A 21,364-nucleotide genomic window follows, 5' to 3' on the forward strand; every position below is an offset into this window, starting at 1 on the left:
GTGAAAAATGTGGGAGGACTATTGTGCTCCAAATCAGCAGACACTGCTGGGAGAAAGCAGTCAGGGCTGCAGCAGTACCACTATCCCCACTGAGCCCGGTATTGCCAGGACAGAAAACTCCAAGCCTTGTGGGGTGCAGCTGCTCTTCAAAGACTCAGCCATCCCCCTCTACAGTGACGTGGCACCTGACAGGGATGTGTATGGCCACAACTTTCCATCACACCCTCTTGAGCATTCTGCCCTTGCTCAAGCTGTTGCTCTGGACAAAGGATTTAGGATTAAAAATGTGATATATGTATTCAAAATAAGAACAGCCTCAAAAAAAACGTGCAAACCAGCCCAAACCAGTCTAAGCTGCTTCCAAACCAATGTGGAAAACCAGTATGGTTGCAACCAAAATCTGCCTGGCTGAACATTCTTTCTGTGACAAGAATAATACACAGAGAACATGTCGAAGAGGCACAAGGTGGGGATGACCATGCTGTGCATGTGGTTAGCAAGATACCCTAGGCACTGAGAGCTCCGGAAGCCTTGGCTCTGAGGATGCCCCTTGACTTTGACTTAGTGCAGTTTGTGACTAAGTGCTGGCATTAATGTGATGCATAGCTTATAGTATTTTACCCATCCTGCAATGATCCTTACAAATTAGCCAACTGAGTCTATAACAACATTGTGTTGCACGGTATGTTCACCCGGAGCAGGGAGTCTAGAAATCCTGCCCAGAGATCTGACCACCTCTGCTCCCAGATGCCATCTGCGCAGGGAAAAATTTCCTTCCTACATCTTCTCCCCAACGTGCTAGTTCTTTAAGCCTGCACCCATATTTTATTGCTTGCACATTGATGTTTCCTGCATCTTCATCCTGGTTCTTCATGTGCTGTGGACTTTTGGCGGAAATTGTACTTTGGACAATGGCACGAAGCAGCTCCCACCAAGCGTTCACCGGCCTCGCCAGTTCACCGCAGTGGGGGCTGTGGGAAGAGACAAGTAGCAGAGCAACTTCTGCGGTCCCTAATGGCATCAAATTATCTCTCACTTTCTCTTCGTACACATCTGAGCTGCCGATGAACATCATCCGGTCACTTTTCCCCGGTCCCGCTCTCAGGGGAGCAGCGCTGCCGTGAGGCCGAGCCTGCAGAAAACCACGGCACAGACCTCAGGCTGTGGGCAGCCCCTGCTCCCGCCGTGCTTTGCATTTATGCCACATGGACAGAGCCTTCCCACACGGCCCTCGGCTCCAGCCTGTTTCAGGGCACGGGGGGCACTTGGGGGGATCTCCCCTGGAGAGCGTGAGGGAGCAGAGGCCGCGCTGGCCTTACGGGCGCACCCCGCCCGCACCGCCCGTGCCCACCCGCTCCCAGACCCGCCGGGGCCGCCCGGGCGCTGCCCCATCGTCTCTAGCACTTCTAGCATCTCTATCTTCTCTATCTGTTCCCGTCTCTATCCCGCCTTCCCGCCGCCCCGCCCGGCTCCAACCATAGAGTCGGAGCCTCCGAGGGGGAGCGAGGGGCGGCGGAAGCATCGAGCTGGGGCCGCCGCTTCCGGAGCGCGGCTCCGCGCCGCCACTCGGTGCCGGTGCAAGATGGCGGCGGGGCGGCGGCGGCGGGCGCGGGGCTGAGCGAGGCCGCTGCAGCCGGAGGGAGCCGGGCCCGGCCAGACCCAGGGGTGAGGGGGCGCGGCGGGGCTGGGCTGCCAGGAGAAGAGAGGCGAGGAGAAGGCGGCAGTTCGCCCTGCCTCGTTTTCTTCTTCCATCGGGCGGGAGTAGGAGGCGGGGCTTTCTACCCCGTTTCCCCGTGGCCAAAAGAATAATGAATTTAGTGCGTGATTTATTATGGTTTTATATTCTCCTTCGGCCTTTGGCTTGTTGCTTTGGAACTCTTTAGTCTGAGTTCTTAGAAGATGTGACACAGAGGTTTCGGAAGTTTGCTCTCTTTTCTTTTAGCCTTTAAATATTAGAAATACGGGAAATACGAGGTGTTAATGTAACTCCTGCCTCAGTCTGGAGAGCTTCCCACCTAAAGAAGCGATAGAGTCTTGCAAAATTAAAAATCAGACCCGCCAAAGTGTTTTGGCAGGGAAGTAGATTTGGAGGGGGAGGGAGAGAAGAAACATCCCTGTCTGTAGTTTGGACACTTATGTGGTTATCTGTAAGCTGAAGAAATTTCTAAAGACAGGAAATAATTTTTTTTCAGAATAATCCTACATTTGCTGATACAGTGGGTGCTGAGGAAGGGAGGAGATTCGTGGGGAAACATTTGAAACAGGGAAAGGTGAAAACTGGAGAGCGCCTAATGAGAGTGAATGAGAAGCTAAACTCTGATACGCTCTTAGAAAAATAGAATATGTGTTTCTCCCTGCCCTGTACCCCTCCACAGTGCAAGCACAAAGCTTCTTGGTTTGAGTTGTAGTGTGAATAACAAACTGATCAGTTAGTTTAAATTATAACCAACTAAAGTAGTAATAATTAGGTACTTAATTAAACAGAAGTACATTGTCAGAGTAGGGAAATTTTGATACAGGTGCTGAGCTCATAGTCAGGTTTGAGGACCTTTAAGGTATTTGAGCTCTTTGAGGGAGTAACTTGCTGATAGAAGAGAAACAAGCATCCTCAAGCTACCAGTGTGTAAGACCTGAAACCATGTCATCTTTTCCAGGTCCCTCCCTCTTTTTTAAGTTTTGTTTTTTGAGGCAGAAGAAAAACCATCAAAATGGGGCGGAGATCTACATCATCCACCAAGAGTGGGAAGTTTATGAATCCCACAGACCAGGCCCGTAAGTATCCATGAAAGCTAAGCAGGTGGGAATGAGGAGTGCCTAGAAGAGCAGATAAAAAGCTGTCTCTGAGGACAGAATCCTCATTTGTGGATCAGAACCGAGTTTCTCTAACTTGAGTAATATTATCTCAGTTTTGTCTGGTGAGGCTGTTTGCTTTCATGCTTTTGCTTCTCTGAAGTATTTACCTCTTGTTTTTGCACTGGTTATCAGTGTTGGAAGGCCTTTGTACTTTGCTGTTGGATAAACTGCAGGCCGCTTCCTGGGACAGTGTTAATCTGTCCCGGGCATGAATTTGAGGACCATGTCAAATTTTGCAGGTGCTCTGGTTAGATGGGGGAGTTGTCTTACTGTTTTTTTTCTACTTTTGGTAACATGCCAGGTGTTATCAATGCTCAGCAAATTAAGAAAATCCAGACTCCCACAGTGGATATGCTTTATTTCAGAGGCATTCTCAAAGTTTACATATTTTGAAAGTGTGTTGTCTGATGACTCTATTTAAGCTTCTGTGCAGCAATCTTTTCATGATTGCACCTATCACTATGACTTTGGTTGCCTATTGTTCTATTTTGTATGGAAAAAGCCCTGCTTCTGGAGACATGAAGACTGCAGTATCTCTTTTTTTCTTTTTTCTTTTTTTTCTTCTGTATAAAAGACAAGCAATAGAAATGTATTTCATGCTATATTTCTCTCTTACTGGGAAGCTGAGTTACAGTAAGTCTTTGTAAAATGAGTGAGCTGTTGAGAAACAGCCCTAGTCTTGGTGAGGGAAGGGTTCTTCATTAATTTGATTTTGTCTTTCAAGTTTTTATTTTCTTTTTCTTTTCCCCTCTAGGGAAGGAAGCTCGGAAAAGGGAATTAAAGAAGGTAAATAAAGAGATTAGGGAACATTTAGTTGGCATTTCCTATACTGTGTATCATGTGTGTGTTTGTAAAGGGCCATGAATAGACTGTGGATATTTTGGTTGGTATCCTAAGACTGACTTTGGAAATACTATCCAAACATGGAAATCTTGTTTGAAGTAAACATATCCCCAGCTGGTTTTTAACTTGTAATTATTTGTGAAACATTGCTGGAAATACTTAGTAATTAAAAAGCCCCAACACAACAAAGCAAAGAAGCAAAGCGGCAAGCCAAATTAAATAAAAATCCAAAAGAATAAAACATCCAAGACTCACACACTTGATGTGCTTTACTGAATTTTATCAGTTGGTTATTGTGTTGATTGTATGTTTCTTAGTTGGAGTGAAGGAATGATAGCAGCATTTGCAGTTTCCAAGGTAGTGAAATTAAAATTACCAGACGTTTTAACTACATTTGCTGCTGATTTGTGCCATAGTGAATGTTTTCAGGGCATTCTGAGGTGTGATTTTTTTTCTTCAGACTGGAAAGACTGAGAAAGGGGTAACAGATGTTTTGTGTCTTTCTGCTCTGAAACTTTTCTATCTGCTTGATCTCTGATCTCAGAACAAAAAGCAACGGATGATGGTACGAGCAGCTGTACTGAAGATGAAAGATCCAAAGCAGATTATCCGGGACATGGAAAAATTGGATGAGATGGGTGAGTGAGAAGTAGCAGGTGTTGGACTTAGGCAGTGGTTTATGTAGATGCACAGTGTAGTTTTAACAGCCAATGGGGGAGATTGAACTAGACTAATCTTTCTTTCCTGTCCTGTTATAAGGGGGGTTTCTGTGAATATCTGGGGATTGATTATGATTTGAGGTGTTGTAGTGCCATCAAAGAGGACTTTTTTCCCCAGATGATGATCAATAAGAATAATGAGTAGTGTTTGTGTGTGCTGCTGATGTAGAGTTCAAGGAGGGGATTGTCATAAGACTGAAAACTTCCTGAAAACAGGGATTGAAACTTGCTTTGAAGTAGTTTCATTCATCATAGTTGTGCAATAGAGTAATTTGCAAATTTTTTTGTCACTTTTTTTGCTGCTTTGGATCAGAGTTTAACCCGGTACAGCAGCCACAACTTAATGAAAAGGTGCTGAAGGATAAACGCAAAAAGCTCCGTGAGACTTTTGAACGTATCTTGCGGCTCTATGAGAAGGAAAATCCTGACATCTATAAAGAACTGCGCAAGTTGGAAGTGGAGTATGAGCAGAAGAGAGCACAACTCAGCCAGTATTTTGATGCTGTCAAGGTAATGCTTACTGTATTTGAGTCTTGTAACTGTGGTAGTGTATTCTCTTTGCTCATAAGGTGTGACAGTTACAGAGGAAGGGAGATTTACATGAGTTCAGCGTCATGTGGCCCATATGAAATATTAATTTGCTTAGTACCTCAAATTAGAGCATTTCAGTGAGGACAGTGGTGATTGTCAGGTCACAGTTTGGGTCTGATACACTGATCTCATTCAACATGAAAGGAGGAAAGGGAAATTTGTGTTGCAGATCAACAATGTCAGCCTTTTGTTTTCTGTATTAAAGAGAGAGCAAGCCTGTGAGTGTGCAGTTGATACTTCTATGAATTTCTGCTAAATCTCTTGCTGGAAATAATGAGGATCCTTTGTCATTCCTTTAAAGATATTTCTCTACTATTCCTCCCTACTGTGCTGGAGAACATAGTGCTGTGCAAGTGCAAGGATCTGTAAGACTTTTTTTTTTTTTTTTTCTCCCCCTTTCCTTTGGAACATGCAGCAATCTGTGACTTGAACACTTAAAAAAAAGCACAAAAGCACAGCCATGCTTTTCTGCAGTCTCTTCATTTTGTAGACTGAAGGTCCAAAAGAAGATGGAAACCTGACTGAGTTTTGACTGAAATACTAAAGCTTTTCATGGGTGCATGTGCTTTGGTTTGCATTGAAAGCTTTTACTGTTGACACTTTCCCAAATTTCTTTCATGGACTGCTGAAAGATAACACACCCTAAGATCAGACACATTTGACAAATGGAGGCAGGTTCCATATGTTCTGTACTTTAAAAAGTAATGAGTTTGTGCAGTAGCTTCTGTGGGAATAACCCATTCTCCTTTTTTTTCCACCGCTCCCTTCCAGAATGCTCAGCATGTTGAAGTGGAAAGTATCCCCTTACCAGATATGCCTCATGCTCCCTCCAACATCCTCATACAGGACATTCCCCTTCCAGGGGCTCAACCACCTTCTATCCTCAAGAAGACATCAGCCTATGGGTAAGTGGAAAAAGAAACTTAGAGGGGAAGTAAAAAGGAAGCACTCATATTATAGGAGAGGAGCTAGGGATAGAAGCAGAGGTAATATTGACTCGTATTGACAGGAATTCTGTGCAAGTGAATTGTGCTTTCTTTTAACCAAAGCCCTTTCTAATCTTTCCCCACAATTGCAGATTTTTGTTTAAATTTCTTCGAGTTATACATTATGCCTTCTTGTTTTTGTCTTTTTCATATCAGGAAAACTTAGAGCCCTACTGTTTTGAACATAAATGCCCCTTAAATGGCCATATGTGTGTTCTATTGTCCTGCTGGCGTATTTGGTGTAAATGAGTAGTTCATATAAACTCCTAGTTTGCTTGGTTTTATTTTGTTGTTTTTTTGTTTTTTTTTTCATTCTAGTGCTATTTTTTTCTATTTCTTTCTGAATAGCCTTCTGTTTTCACTAACCCTGTGATTATTTCATTCTTCTGTGGTAGGATTCAATAGCTGATTTTTTTTAGTATTGTCTTCAGTTGCTTTCAGAGTGTCTTGGTTTGAACAGGACAGGTGTCTGCTAAGGAAGCCAGGAACCTCCCTTGAAATGGAAAAATGTTACCCCCCACTGCCTCTGAATTATTATAATCTTGAAATCAAGGGGCTCTCAGGCAAAGATACGGGAATAACAGTTCTTTACTAGGAAAATTAAAATATAAAAATGCAGTAGTACAAAAAAAAATAAATAAAGCAACCTCTGACAGAATCAGAATATAACCTGACACCTTGTTGGGTCAGGCTTTTGATAGCAGTCTGATTAAATGATGGCTGCAGTCCTCCTGGAGCGACAAATGTGGTTCTGTTGAAGCAGTGATTGTGTAGAAGGGTGTAGTTTTCCTCCTCCTCTCGCTGGGTGGAGCATCTCACAATGGGATGATGTACTTTAATCAGTCAGGCGGTGAGTGACTCAATGGCCCATTAACAGAAGATATCCCCCTTGGAATTATGAGGGATGGGTCATGGAAGAGAGATAAAGAACACTGTCCCTTCTGGTTTTAACAGATGATAATGGAATACATACTTTTGGTTACATCTTGCTTTGCAACCCAAGACACAGAGGAGCTTTTGTCTGATCTTCTGCAGTCATATCTTCGTATGAGGTTGTAAACTCCTTGTGTCAAATCTATACTTTTTAAATGTTCCTTTTTAGAAGGATTTTTGGTGTTCCTTTTTAGAAGTCTGTATAAGCAGTGGTGAGAGAAGGCTAAATAATTCTACTAAAGGCATGTTTGCTTTAATTGTGTTCCTACATTTCTCATTTCCTTTCTTATTTCCAGACCACCAGTTCGGTCCATTTCTGTGCTTCCTCCTCCGGGGCTTGGTGTTCCACGTTTACCTCCAGGCAGGAAGCCCCCTGGGCCTCCACCAGGGCCACCCCCACCTCAGGTCCTGCAGATGTATGGCCGTAAAGTGGGTTTCACCTTGGACGTGGCTCCTCGAAGGCGAGAGGAGGAGATTTCTTACAGTTCTGAAGCAGGTAAGGGCTTTCCTATTCCTCTCTGGGGTTTTCCTTGAACTCTGTTTCGCTATGGATTGTGCTGCTGTGAATACACTTTGCCCTTGACAGTGTTCTCTGGGCAGTATGAGTGTTAGCACTATTTGAAGGATTCTTACTAAGTCATTGCTCCTCTGAGCTAATTCAGATATATTCATAATATCTGCAATTTTGCTACAGCTGTATTTTTAAATGATGAAATTTAATTACATGTCTCAGGTCCTTTTTTTTTACTAGGTTTCACAGACTAGATTTTTTTGGATGAACCCTTAACAGTGTTGAAACATTGTTCATATTAACTTTAAAAAACCCAATCACTCTTGGAGTAATCTTCTATTTAAAAAATCCATCAAATAAACACCCCCAAACCAAAACCACTACAAAACTCACAACCAGCCCTGAGTGTGCATTTGCTAGGAGAACATACTACCTCTTTTTCATACAGTTGTTGTATCATCCCTAGAAACTTTTTGTGACTAGATGGATTAGCTTTATTTCATGCCAGAAAGCATCAAAATATTTCATTGTTGGGCAATTGCTGAATAGAAATGAATGAATGAGTTGCAGTAGCAGTTGCCTTCACTTTTTTGCTGTGCAAATTAATCACCAGGTTAATATGAAATCTCACAAGATTTTCCAAAATCTCATTTAAAAAGGATAAAAAATAAAGGGATGACAGTTTGTCCATGCTTTTGCTAAGGGGAATGTTGTGACTGTAAACATACACTGGTGTGAAAGAATATTTTGTATTTGGAGTTCATGCATTTCCTAATAGTTTACTTTGCTTTCTGCAGGACAGCGAGGCCATGATGATGACATGTCCAGCACTAGTGAAGATGAAGGTTACCCTGAGGATATGGATCAAGATAAGCACGATGAGAGCAGCGATGACAGTGACAGCGATAGGTCAGATGCAGACAGTGAAGGAGAGGACTTCCTGCATCGTGATAATGAGAAGGAGAGGGAAGGTGGTGAAGAAAAGAAATCAGGTATGAAGGGGAAATGAGAGACTAGGGGTTGATTTTTCAAAAGAAAAACACTATTTGATAGAGTTAAGGGTGTGTATATAATTTATTCAGTTTATTTAGTAACTCACCTAAATTCCAGCTAAAGGATTTTTACTAATAAATGTGTCAGAAGTAGGCTATCTAGAAGTGAAGCAATTTTCAGATAAACCTGTTTTCTTAAAAGATGTGTTAGCTTATGGCCACAAGCCATTTTTCACATGAATCATTGCATTGATAATCATTGCACTGATTGCATCATTGGTAAGATACCCGACAAAATTAAACCTCCGTGTAAAATATGCTAATTTTTTTTGGGAGACCAGTTGGTAGAGAGTACTAGGTTAGCAAAACTTCCAGCAATCAGAAAGACCTCTTATCTAAGTAGCATCATTATGTTAGACTGATAAGCTATCTATACCAGCTATTCATGTAACTATCTGTTTTTTCTTACTTTCTTCCCACCTCCTGTCACCGTTATCTGTCCCCTGCTTTCCCCAGGTCACAGTGTTCGGTTTGCAGACATGCCTGGGAAGTCACGAAAAAAGAAAAAGAACATGAAAGAGCTGACTCCACTCCAGGCCATGATGTTACGAATGGCAGGTGAGTAAGGTGGATGTAATATGTGGTGATATGCCATTAGGTTTCCAGTTAAGGTTTCTTTGGGCAGCTCACTTTGCACAGGTTTTATTTTATAGAGTAAATATTTTACGGTCATAATAGAGGCTCTGCTGAAAGTATCAGCTCTTGTCAGGTCTTTGAATTATAGTTTGGGTTTTGCTCTTTTTTTTCTTTTGTTGGCTGTGGTTTTTTTTTTAGTTTTGTAGGTTATTTTAATTTTTTTTGTTTAAGTAATGTGTGTGTTTTGCATAGCAGAGTTGAAGTTAAGAGTAGCAATTTACTGTTTTTTTCTTCTAAACTTTTTCTTGCTTAACTTTTAAACAGTTGTTCAAATGAAATACGAATCTCTTGGTGAAAGAGAAAGGGTGACATTGTCTATGTGCTCAGCATATAACTTGTAAGGATTTATACTCCCTAAAATACCCTTCTGCTGAGATAAGTTAACTAATAAAACAAACTTTGTTTTTTTAAAAAGAAACTCCAGTATCTTTCAAAGCTGCAGAAGTTTATTGGACATGGGGATTATATTTATTGTGGCACTGTGTCCCCAGCCTCCTGTTGCCTCATCCCTCCACAAACTCCCTTAAGGCAGAGATTAAATAGCAGCAGTTTGGGTTGGCAATACAAATTGCAGGTCCCAGAGTAACACATAACTTCTTATTGTCAGAGATCGCTCTAGAACAGCAATGATTTTTCTATTACTATGTTTTGATTTTATGTTTAACAGTAAAAAGTGGTCAGATTTCTTCCCTTTGAAGTAAGGTTTATATTTTGCTTCTTTTTATTTTATTCTGTGTACTCGGTTTTCTGTGTTGTTCACAAAGATGTTAGCGTAGAGAGATTTTATAAGTGTATCTCCATATCCAGGTCAGGAAATTCCAGAAGAAGGGAGAGAAGTGGAGGAATACTCAGAAGAAGAGGAGGAGGAGGAGGAAGACTCTGAGTCTGAAGAGACATCACAGCAACAGCAGCAGCAGCAACTCAGTGAGGAAGCACTTGCAGAGACCGGGTCTTCTACTGCGACTTCCCAGGCGCAGCAGCAGCAGCAGAGTGCGCAGGCTGTGCCCCCAACTCAGATACAGGCACCTCCCATGCCTGGGCCTCCTCCGCTGGGACCACCTCCAGCCCCTCCACTGAGACCCCCAGGCCCACCCACCGGCCTTCCTCCTGGCCCTCCACCAGGTGAATACTTGATTTACTCTGCTTTGAAGGATGCATGTTCTCAGTTTGGGAGTTTGGCAGCTGCAGAATGTGCTGCAGATGGAGTATATGTACCCAGTTACCCAAACCTGTCTACATCATCACTGCTGTACCTTGCTTTTGATTGAGGCCTCAGGCTCCTGTAGCTGTAGCCTTACTGATGGTTGTCTTTGTTAGAGCCAGTGTATGAAGTGGAGGGAAAGAGCAAAAGGACTTATTTTTAGGCTAGAGGAAAAATCAAAAGCCACAGAGAAAGGTTTTTATCTTTTTTAAATTCTGAAAAACTCAGCTCAGGAGCTGTTACCAGTTAATTATATGGGGAGGAACCCTTTTTCCATGATATGTTTGACTTTCATAAAGATGCTTTAGCTGTGTAACTGCTGCCTCTGCTTGAGATTTTTAGAAATTCTATTTAATATGGCAGGTATGCAATACAGCGTTCATTCATTGAAGATCTTTATTCTTAGCTGATGAGATAGTTGCTGGGATATATTTTTAACTGTGAATTAAATTCCTTTTGTTTCATGAATGCTTTCAGGAGCTCCTCCGTTCCTGAGACCTCCTGGGTTACCAGGCTTGCGTGGGCCTTTGCCTCGACTGCTGCCACCAGGTCCTCCCCCAGGACGACCGCCTGGTCCTCCCCCAGGCCCCCCACCAGGTCTGCCCCCAGGTCCTCCTCCTCGTGGTCCTCCTCCTCGTCTGCCCCCTCCTGCCCCACCAGGTAAGGGCTTCTGTTTCAGTGCCAAGGCCCTTGTTGCTTTGTTTTTGCAGTCTTGGCTGGGATGATCAAGTCATCGAGGTATAATGGGCTGCCAATTGGTCTTTGTTCCCATCTGTGGCTGCATTGTGCTATGTGCTGTTACATTATTCTGTGCAATAACAAGTAAGTGCTGTGCATAGTTTGGTAGCAGGAAATCTGCCCTCAAAAAAGGGAATTTCAGAGTTTTAACTTCTGCTCTGCTGGACTCTTTTTGAACAGCCTCTGGGTGCTGTAATGATGCTCCACTAAATGAGTTGGAGATCCGAATATGTATTTTTTGTGCCCAGGTCAGGCATTTCCTATGACTCTGAAATTCCAGTGGGATGGATTGTCAAGAAACTTTATTCTCAGATTATAACTTTAAATTTAAAAGGGAGCAATAAACAAACTCCTGTGGCTTTTAGGGTCTGAAGAGCAGCATTTTCAACTCAGCATTTAGTGCAGATTTGAAAACGTTTTGTTTTTTTTTAAACTGGTGCTGCTGCATCTTGTTGGGGGTTGTTTCGTTTTGCTTTTCGTCCTTGACATTTTGAGCCTGTGCACTTCTTTGCTCAAGTATTTTGAAATTCCCAGATGTGGAGACAGCTCATGCTTGTTTTTCTTGTTACAGGTATCCCTCCTCCTCGCCCAGGCATGTTACGGCCACCTCTGGTGCCTCCCTTAGGACCTGCCCCACCTGGGCTCTTTCCACCAGCTCCCATTCCAAATCCTGGGGTACTGAGCGCCCCTCCCAGCTTGATTCAGCGGCCCAAGGCGGATGACACCAGTGCGGCCACCATCGAGAAGAAAGCCACGGCCACCATCAGCGCCAAGCCGCAGATCACCAACCCCAAGGCGGAGATCACGCGCTTTGTGCCCACTGCCTTGCGAGTGCGCCGCGAGAATAAAGGGGCTTCCGCTGCCTCCCAGAGAAAACAAGATGATGAGCCTGCCCTCCCGTTAACCAAAGCTGCCCCTAAGGCTGGATCATCTGCCCCAATCTCTGTACAGACAAAGGATGATGTGTATGAAGCCTTCATGAAAGAAATGGAAGGTCTCCTGTGACCTGTCGTAGTCCTAGTCAGCTTTCCTGCCCCTCTGAACACAGATCACATCACTGTGGAGGGAGAAGAAGGTAAAGTCCTCCTGCAAGCAACAAAAGGAAAGGGCATGACTGGAAATAGTTCCCTACCCGCAGGTTAACTTGCCAGTGTGCTGTGAATAGAGACCGCTGCAGCTGAGGTGTGCCTGGGACCTCCTTTGAGAGCCACCATCTCCACTTGGTGAAAGGAAATCAGAAAAGAAGGCGATGCTGCTCCCCTCAAGTACTCCCCCTTCCGTGGCGGGAGATGATGATACTCTGGGAACAGGGGTGACTATTCCCTGCCTGAATCCTTACACACCCTGAGTGCTCTGGTGAGGGTAGTGGAACAGGTTTTCAAAGAGCCAGAAAAGTGTTAGCAGCATTTCATACACAGATGGTTGTCCCGTTTTTATTTTCTGTACTGTTGTTGGGTTTTTTTTTCTGTAAATATTTTATAATCATGTTTTTTTTAGTTGCAGTGAGGTTGATCAATCATCTTTCTTCCAGGGTAGTCAGGGAGGTAATTTGTTGCATATACTGTACACTGGAATTTTGCACCCTATCCCCCTTTATGATCATCTTGATGGATTTTTGTTGGCTGGGGAAACTTCATTTTGTCTTGTGAAAGACAATAAACATTCAGTGTATCAAAATGTCGCTTTCCCTGTGATTTGTGTAAAACTAGCAGGCAGGTAGAGAGCGGGGAGGGTTCTTTGCTCACCTTGGGAGGCGTAGAGGCATTCAGAACCTCAGAAAAGAAAAGCAATAATCACGTTGTAAGTAATACATCCTTACTTTTTCCCCACTAAACTTCTGCTGTATTCTTGTTTTTATCTCTTTTAACCTTTATTGATAGCTAGTCAAAACATAAGTCCTGAAATACTACTAATTACAGAACAATTTATATACTCTGACTGGGAGGTTTGCTTCATATCAAGCCTCAGATAACTACTGGGTGCATCATGGACAGGCTACCTGAAGTAAAAATTAGCACAAATTTTAATGTCAAAAGATTGACTGACAGATAATTTTACTTGTGGCTAATAATATTAAGATACCAGACTAGCAGATACCTCAAAGAATACATTTAGTTTGCTGTAAGTTTAAGGCTTAGCTGAATGCACTGTGTTCTGAGGTTAAATTTGCTATAAGGAGACAAAGTTACTAACTAAACTTGCACTTGAAAACTTTGAATCTGTTTTCACAAATTCTGAACACAATCAAAAAGGTTTGCACAGAAATGTATCAGATATATATATATAATACTCTATACTAATCAGTTAATGTAAAATTTACATGAACCCACCCACTAGTGCTTATTCCCCGCCTACCTAATGCATATTGTGTGATGTAACTTTACACAATTCTTGAAACACTTTAGTTCTTTATTAAGCAACTTCTATTGTAGAAGTTATCAGATGACATCAGTTATGTTTACAAAAGTTGAGAAGATCAGCCAGGAGACACAATTCAGCTTGTAAACACTAGTTATGGGTTTGATTATAGCAATACTGGAGTAGTTTGTCTCTAGAGGCAGAGAAACGTCTCGTATTAGGTGTTCCTGCCTAGTTTCTACACACATCAGTAGAAGTGAGGTGTAAATGCTCATACTGAAAGTAAAGCTTCTCTTTTATCATAGCAGTACGATACTTTTTAAAGTATCGCTGTAATAGCATGTCTGAGGTTTAAAACACGGGATTATTTCTAAATCGACAGCGATGCCATTTAGCGGGTGTTTCCCCGCTTCCGGGGAGGCAGCTGCTCTCCTCCGTTCCCCGGGGGCGGGCAAGGAGGCGTTTCCCGGGGCCGACCTTGCTCACCGCGCGGGGCGGGCTCCGAGCGGGGCCGGGGCCGGCAGCGGGGGCGGCTCCGCGGGGAGCGGCGACCGCCGGCTCCCATTGGTCAGATTTGGATCCGCGCCGCCATTGGTCAGAGCGAGCCGGAGCGCGCAGCAGCCAATCAGGGAGCCAGCGGGGCGCGCGCAGGGGCTATAAAAGCGGCCGCTCGCGGGGCGGAGGGACACGTGACAGCGTCAGTTCGGGCAGCGGCGGAGCGGCAGCGTCGGCAGCGATGTCCGGGCGCGGGAAGCAGGGCGGGAAGGCGCGCGCCAAGGCCAAGTCGCGCTCGTCGCGGGCCGGGCTGCAGTTCCCCGTGGGCCGCGTGCACCGGCTGCTGCGCAAGGGCAACTACGCGGAGCGCGTGGGCGCCGGCGCCCCGGTGTACCTGGCGGCCGTGCTGGAGTACCTGACGGCCGAGATCCTGGAGCTGGCGGGCAACGCGGCCCGCGACAACAAGAAGACGCGCATCATCCCCCGCCACCTGCAGCTCGCCATCCGCAACGACGAGGAGCTCAACAAGCTGCTGGGCAAGGTGACCATCGCGCAGGGCGGCGTGCTGCCCAACATCCAGGCCGTGCTGCTGCCCAAGAAGACCGACAGCCACAAGGCGAAAAGCAAGTGAAACAATTCCGAGGGGCGTCCCCGCCTCAAAAAGTAACCCAAAGGCTCTTTTCAGAGCCACCCACTTACTCATAAAAGGAGCTGTACATCCTAGAGAAAAAATTAAACCGCCTACCGTTTCCTAAAAAGCCAAAATAAAAACCAAAACGAACAACTCTCCACCCCCCCCCCCACCAAATACCCCAAATCTTTTACCTTAGCAGTTGAAAAAAATCCAAACCACCCCAGACGCTTTGTATTTTAGCTCTTAAATAAAAATTTTGAAAAACCCACTGTGTATAGCGAGACAAAGATGACATACACCTATTAAAATAAACACGATTTATTTAATGTAATATAAATCACTTTGTGCTAGTGGGGGCGAGAAAAAAAGTTTGATAAGACTGTAGGAAAGAGCTCACATCATCCCTCCCCTTTTTCAGCTCGGCCCTATGGGAAGTTCAGGTAATTCCCTGATATCTTTAAAAACAGCCCTGCCCCCTCTAAACAACTACCAGACCTACGGGTATTGTTGGAGGTGTTCTGTTTTGTATTTTTGTTTTGTTGGTTTTGCTTTTTTTGTTGTATGCATTAAAAGGCATTCTGGTTACTAACTCTTCTTATTAAAAATCTTTGAGCTGCTGAACTAATTTTCTGCCTCAAATCTGAAGGAGTTTGGGAATAATTGTTGATCAGAATGCACAGGCAATCTGAGGTGAAAAATACTGTTGCCAGTTTTGAGTCTGTCTCACACATATGCTAAGTATAAACCATAAATATGTTGAAAGAGAAAACCTGCTATTATTGTTAAAAAACCATATTTTAACAATTTGAAAACAAATAATTTGAGTCATAACATTATCCAGAATTTTACTATCACCAGCAGTTACAACAGCAAGAGGTAAAAAGGTGTTTACAGGCCTTTTTCAAAATAGTGAGTTGTAGGCATTAATGAACATATCACAGAAGACTTCTCTTAATTCTTTGTACTCTGAAAAACAATCTGCATTTATTTTTAATTGAAGCTTGGTCTCGGAAAAATGCATCTGAAGACTGTCCCCCTCTCGCTTAGCAGCCAGTTGTTTCAGTGTAGCAGATACATCAAGACATGCCATTTTTAGTATTAATTCCAATGTAGGGATCAGTCTTACTGTGGCTGGACAGTAAGAAAATTGAATATTTAGGAAACTGCTGTGAAAGAGGAAACCTAAATGATCACTTGAGCAGGTTTTATTATGTTCAGGTAGTGGGAAAATCAGCTGCAGCAGCATCTCCTTAGACAATGATGACTCAGATTTTTGTCAATCCGGCTGTATCAAAATAAAAACACTGACATATTATCAAACGATAGGACGCTGGTTATCATTATTAACAAGAACTGGTCGTGTTAAGTTTTTATGTCACCTTATTTATTAAGGAAGTATTTCTGTAGCAGAGGACGAGGGAACCATGTCTGCTTTGTGTACACTGAGCAAAGCAGCACAAACTGCTAAGGCTGTAAAAAGTCACCTCCTTTGGTGGGACAAAAAGCCCTTCACAGGACTTTAACCTGCTCCTCGCCTTGCCAGATAACGCACTAATTTAATTTATCTCAATTATTTTGAAAGAGGTAAAGGATTTTGGACAAAGGAGCTAATCTCCAATCCATATGCAGTGCTCGAGATGAGCCTGTGTTACTTCCTCCTCTTTGAAATCAAATTGCGACTAAAATATCGATTTAAATCCACGAATTTCAGCTCAGATTAAGAGAAGACCCTTTAAAGAATATTAATTAATTGCTTTGGAAATCTAGTTCCCCACATCGCGGTTTTTATTTAGAAGGAAAAACAAAAGTTTCTGTCTCCCGAGGTCTGTTCAGGTCCAGGACTCGGTGTTTATCGCCTCTTTTTTAGCTCACCCGTTGCCTCTTCGAAAGGAAACTTGGCCGAGGGGAACAAGAGTCTTTCTTTTCCACGCCGCTGCGAACCGGGGGGGGGTCGGTGGCGGAAATTCTGATAAAAACAGCCGTTTTTGGCTCCTAAGAAACACAAAATGAGCGGCGAGAAGGGACCTTTCTGCCGTGCAGCGGGGCGGGCTCTGCAAGCCACCAATCACCGCTCGGCTCCGCTCTAAAAATACGAGCATCTGACCCGGGCCAGCCCAATTGTGTTCGCCCGCTCCGCAGAGGAAGTCGCCGCGATGTCCGAGACCGCTCCCACCGCCGCCCCCGATGCGCCCGCGCCGGGCGCCAAGGCCGCCGCCAAGAAGCCGAAGAAGGCGGCGAGCGGCTCCAAAGCCCGCAAGCCCGCGGGGCCCAGCGTCACCGAGCTCATCACCAAGGCCGTGTCCGCCTCCAAGGAGCGCAAGGGGCTCTCCCTCGCCGCGCTCAAGAAGGCGCTGGCCGCCGGCGGCTACGATGTGGAGAAGAACAACAGCCGCATCAAGCTGGGGCTCAAGAGCCTCGTCAGCAAGGGCACCCTGGTGCAGACCAAGGGCACCGGCGCCTCCGGCTCTTTCCGCCTCAACAAGAAGCCAGGAGAAGTGAAGGAAAAAGCCCCCAGGAAGAGAACAGCTGCGGCCAAGCCCAAGAAGCCGGCGGCTAAGAAGCCCGCCAGCGCTGCCAAGAAGCCCAAGAAGGCGGCGGCGGTGAAGAAGAGCCCCAAAAAGGCGAAGAAGCCGGCGGCTGCAGCTGCCAAGAAAGCGGCCAAGAGTCCCAAGAAAGCCGCGAAGGCAGGCCGCCCCAAGAAGGCAGCGAAGAGCCCGGCTAAGGCGAAGGCGGTGAAGCCCAAAGCGGCCAAACCCAAGGCAGCCAAACCCAAAGCAGCCAAGGCAAAGAAAGCGGCGCCCAAAAAGAAGTAAGATGACGGAGAGAAATTGAGAGTCTACTCATTTAAATAAACCCAAAGGCTCTTTTAAGAGCCACCCACTTGCTCTCAAAAAGAGCTGAAACACTACACATCTGCCCAAATCACTTCAGCGATTTCGGTAGGGGAGTTTACACGGTATTAATAAAGTTCAGATTTTTGGGTACGCGTGCGTTCGGTAACGCCCGCGTGGGATATCGGGGCTTCCTTTAAAAGGAAACTTTGTCCCTACGTGCAATTTGGGATCCCTGCGATAGCAGCTGCGCCCGCCCCGCCCCCTGCTCACGGACCAGGGCGAGAGGAGGCGGCGTGGGCGGCCCGGCGAGCGCCCTTGGCTCCGGTGCCCGGGGGAGTTTAAAAAGTGCCGCCTTGGGCCGTGATTGGGCCCGCGCCGCCTCCCGCCAGGCCCCGCCCTGCAGGGCGGTGACCCCCCCGCTCCTCCGGTGCCGACCCCGCGCGGGGAGCGAGCGCTGGCCCGCCGGGGACGCGCGGCACCGCTCGGCCCTCCCTCCCTGCCTCCCTCCCTCCCCTGGCTCACGGCCTTGGAGCCGGGGGAGGCGGGGAGGGGAAGAGAGAGGGGATGGGGAAACGTGCGGGCCGTGCCACGGCTCTGTCCGGCGGCAGCTGCTGCGCGGCTCCGCTCCCGCAGTGGCGCGACGGGGCGGGAAGGGCTGCGGCCCCACTCTCCCGTTCTCCCCGGCTCCCAGGAAACCTTCCAGTATAAATCAATGATCGCTCCCTTCTTTAACTTTGGGACAGTGGTTTTTTAAGCCCAAAACCCATGCGTGTAAAGCAAATCTTTTCCTGTAACCTAATCGAGTCCGGAAACGTACTTGAATGATAACAACCAGCATTGATAAGGGTAACGTGGTATGTTTGTGTACATGTGAGTAATAAAAAACAACAAACCCAGAAGACATAAAAAGCCGGCTCAAAAATTAAACCAAGACAGAAAAAAAACCTTTATTTTGCTGTAGTGCACTGAAAGTCAATGCTAGGTCTTCCAAGCAAAAGGAATTTAACCCTGAGAAAACTCAAACAATTTTATCTTCCCCATGGGACTTGAACGGGGCAAGTTGCTGCCGTTTTCAAGTCCCTTTTAAGATTAAACCAATTACAGGATTTGAACAGGTTTATATACCGCGCACATGCAAGGTTAGCTGGTTTAATAGGTACACAGAAACTTGCTACAAAAGAGCTTATTTACTGATTAACGTGCAAATGGGGTTAAGCTATCATTTACATACCTCCCCTACTGAAAGCACTGAGATTCAGCCCTTTTAATTGAAAAATTTGGTGGCTCTTAAAAGAGCCTTTGGGTTGAGAGTGACGGTCCGAGACGCCCTACTTGGAGCTGGTGTACTTGGTGACAGCCTTGGTGCCCTCGGACACGGCGTGCTTGGCCAGCTCGCCGGGCAGCAGCAGCCGCACGGCCGTCTGGATCTCCCGCGACGTGATGGTGGAGCGCTTGTTGTAGTGCGCCAGGCGCGACGCCTCGCCGGCGATGCGCTCGAAGATGTCGTTGACGAAGGAGTTCATGATGCCCATGGCCTTGGACGAGATGCCCGTGTCGGGGTGCACCTGCTTCAGCACCTTGTACACGTAGATGGAATAGCTCTCCTTGCGGCTCTTCTTGCGCTTCTTGTCGCCTTTCTTCTGCGTCTTGGTCACCGCCTTCTTGGAGCCCTTCTTGGGCGCGGGGGCGGACTTGGCAGGCTCGGGCATGGCTGCACTACTCTGACTGCTCACTCGCAGCGGAGTGCCGGCTAATGCGATTACTCCCCTATTTATAGGGCCCTTATGCAAATCAGTGGTATCAGAAATCAGTGCTTCCATTGGACGACAGCTGTACTGACGTCATCCAGAGCACGAAACGCTTTGCTATTGGTCCTTTTCAAAGCCCACTCTAGGATTGGTCGATGAGTGGAAGGCTATCAGCCAATCAGAACGGGCTCTTTCAATCCCAGCGTTCGGAGCCCGAGCGGCCGAGCCGCGGCCTCTCCCGGCGCGGGGTCACCCAGGAGCACCCAGCCCGTGTGGCCCCCGCAGCAGCCGCGGCGTTTGGAACAACAAAATGTATTTATGGACACTTCTACTGGTAAAAAAAAACAACAAACCCAAAACCAGAAACAAACAACTTGTGAGGGGCATCTGCTACTCTTTTTTTTTTTTTTTCCTTCTACAAGAAGGAGCATACCGGCATGCTTCATACAATACTCTGCATTTGTAACAGCCACAAGATAAATGTAAAAGAGAAAAAGATGCATCCAGAAAATATACAGAGAGTCTGGAATACAAACACTGTTAATTGTGTTTAGAATTAATCTTCTTGGCCCATAGAGCATTGCTTGTTTTTCATCAATTTAAATGAGATGGAAGCTGTGAATTAATTTGTAAAATGAAATTATTTGATTTCTCCTAAGATGCAATAAATATTTTAAATATGTGTTTAAGTCAAGACCATGATAACCCTAAAAATTAAATGTAAATTTTATTCTGCAGTTTGAAATTATCTTTAACCAGAAAACCAATCTATTTTCTTGTTAATATCAGTCCATTCTACAAGAAAACATGATGCTTTTTCCTTTTGGAAACTTCAAGGGTTATTCAAAGATAGGACTGACCTGGTATCAGAGAAGGAAGGTTTCTTGTATAGGCTCATACCACCTATCTGGCACAAGTGAAAAAAGAGGTCTTAGGAAGCAGAGCTTGCTTCTGCTCTTTTTTCCTTTTTCCTGTGCTGAGCAGAAGGATAGATCCCCAAAGATTTCCAGCCTGTGTGCAAAATAATGGTATCTGAAGGGAAGCAGACTGAGAAAGGGTGGGATGTTTTTCCTTCCCAGTGAGAAAGACTTGCTTGAAGGTGCTGTACATTTCTCCTAAACCATGGAGGCAAAGCAGTGTTTGAAAAGAGCAGCTTAATGTTACCTCAGGTATCCTGCTGATCTGTTTTAATATCTGCCCTCTCTCCACAGCCCTGCAACCTCTCATCCAGAACAGAGATATATGTAGGGGATTTAGATTAGTTTCTGAACATGATTTCATTTTGGTGTGGTGTAATTTTCTATGGGGAACACAGAAAAAAGAACCAAGAAATCCCAGGTAAAGTTAAAGAACAACTTGGCAATCAAGAGGAGACAGCATATAGCAATAGGGTAAATCACAAATTTACTGATAAGACACATCTGTGTCCCATCTGTGGTTGGGAATTTTTGGGAAATTAAGTGCATGAACCTTAGAATCACATTTGAGAAGCTGGGTTGCAAGGCTGAGGGTAGATATCGTAGATATTTTAGTTCTTGTGATGCCTACAGAGGCTCCCTGCAACAGAAGCTGGTCCGAGTACAAGGAATAAAGGAGGTATTTATTAAAAGGCCTTTAAAGGATAAACCTGGGGCAATATAAGAGCCTGGCCAGGGCTCCAGGGCTACACCCGAGATGGACCCAAGATGGTCCCTTAGACACAAGATTTCAGAGTTTTATAACTTTTGGTCCATTTAATATTGGGGTTAATTGTCCAATTACAGCTTCAGGTTATGAAATCCCATCCTCCCAGATTGCTCTCCTCAATTCCCTGTAGTTTGTACTCACTGGGCCTGAAGCTGTAACAGTGTCCTTGGTTCTCAGGATGGAAAATGATTGTTTTGTCTAACTCCCCTGTGAAGAGAACTTGTTAATACTTCATATGGAGTTCAGAGTTATATATCAATGCAGTTCAGAGTCTGGAAAATATGAAAGCTAAAACTTAAAGCATAATTTGAGACTGAAATTTTAAGCATAATTGTAGGATTTGCTCCATACTTTGTCACCTGTAGCTGCAAGTTTTCTAGTTTTGCAAATTGTTGAGTGTTGTTATCAGCTGAAGACCCTTTAACTCCTTGGAGAAGTATTAAATATATATGTGTCTTGGTTTTGGAAGACAGGTGTCTGCTAGGGAGGGCAGGAGCCTGAGTTGGAATGAAAATGTAGACGCTCTCCCTCCGAATTATTACAATT

The 21,364-nt window shown here is 45.1% G+C and overlaps 4 protein-coding genes across 4 annotated transcripts; 3 read left to right on the top strand and 1 right to left on the bottom strand.

Moving 5' to 3' along the window:
• Positions 1 to 1,557: 1,557 nt before the first annotated feature.
• WBP11 (WW domain binding protein 11) lies at positions 1,558 to 12,740 on the top strand. The gene is made up of 12 exons (XM_015629385.1): positions 1,558 to 1,665; positions 2,655 to 2,772; positions 3,608 to 3,639; positions 4,241 to 4,334; positions 4,729 to 4,925; positions 5,778 to 5,911; positions 7,222 to 7,421; positions 8,234 to 8,428; positions 8,945 to 9,046; positions 9,932 to 10,246; positions 10,803 to 10,985; positions 11,635 to 12,740. The coding sequence occupies exons 2-12, from the start codon at positions 2,709 to 2,711 to the stop codon at positions 12,066 to 12,068; spliced, it is 1,950 nt and encodes a 649-aa protein (XP_015484871.1). The 5' UTR covers positions 1,558 to 1,665; positions 2,655 to 2,708; the 3' UTR covers positions 12,069 to 12,740.
• A 1,373-nt stretch (positions 12,741 to 14,113) lies between these two features.
• On the top strand, positions 14,114 to 14,876 carry LOC107204304 (histone H2A). The gene has a single exon (XM_015627186.3). The coding sequence runs from the start codon at positions 14,158 to 14,160 to the stop codon at positions 14,545 to 14,547; it is 390 nt and encodes a 129-aa protein (XP_015482672.1). The 5' UTR covers positions 14,114 to 14,157; the 3' UTR covers positions 14,548 to 14,876.
• Positions 14,877 to 16,658: 1,782 nt separating this feature from the next.
• H1-4 (H1.4 linker histone, cluster member) lies at positions 16,659 to 17,430 on the top strand. Its single transcript, XM_015627178.2, has one exon. The coding sequence runs from the start codon at positions 16,704 to 16,706 to the stop codon at positions 17,361 to 17,363; it is 660 nt and encodes a 219-aa protein (XP_015482664.1). The 5' UTR covers positions 16,659 to 16,703; the 3' UTR covers positions 17,364 to 17,430.
• Positions 17,431 to 18,306: 876 nt separating this feature from the next.
• On the bottom strand, positions 18,307 to 19,219 carry LOC107204298 (histone H2B 1/2/3/4/6). The gene has a single exon (XM_015627180.1). It carries the CDS (start codon positions 19,202 to 19,204, stop codon positions 18,713 to 18,715), a length of 492 nt encoding a protein of 163 aa, XP_015482666.1. The 5' UTR covers positions 19,205 to 19,219; the 3' UTR covers positions 18,307 to 18,712.
• Between the last annotated feature and the right edge of the window lie 2,145 nt (positions 19,220 to 21,364).

The sequence above is a fragment of the Parus major genome, chromosome 1A (genome assembly GCF_001522545.3).
Source record: "Parus major isolate Abel chromosome 1A, Parus_major1.1, whole genome shotgun sequence".
NCBI lineage: Eukaryota > Metazoa > Chordata > Aves > Passeriformes > Paridae > Parus > Parus major.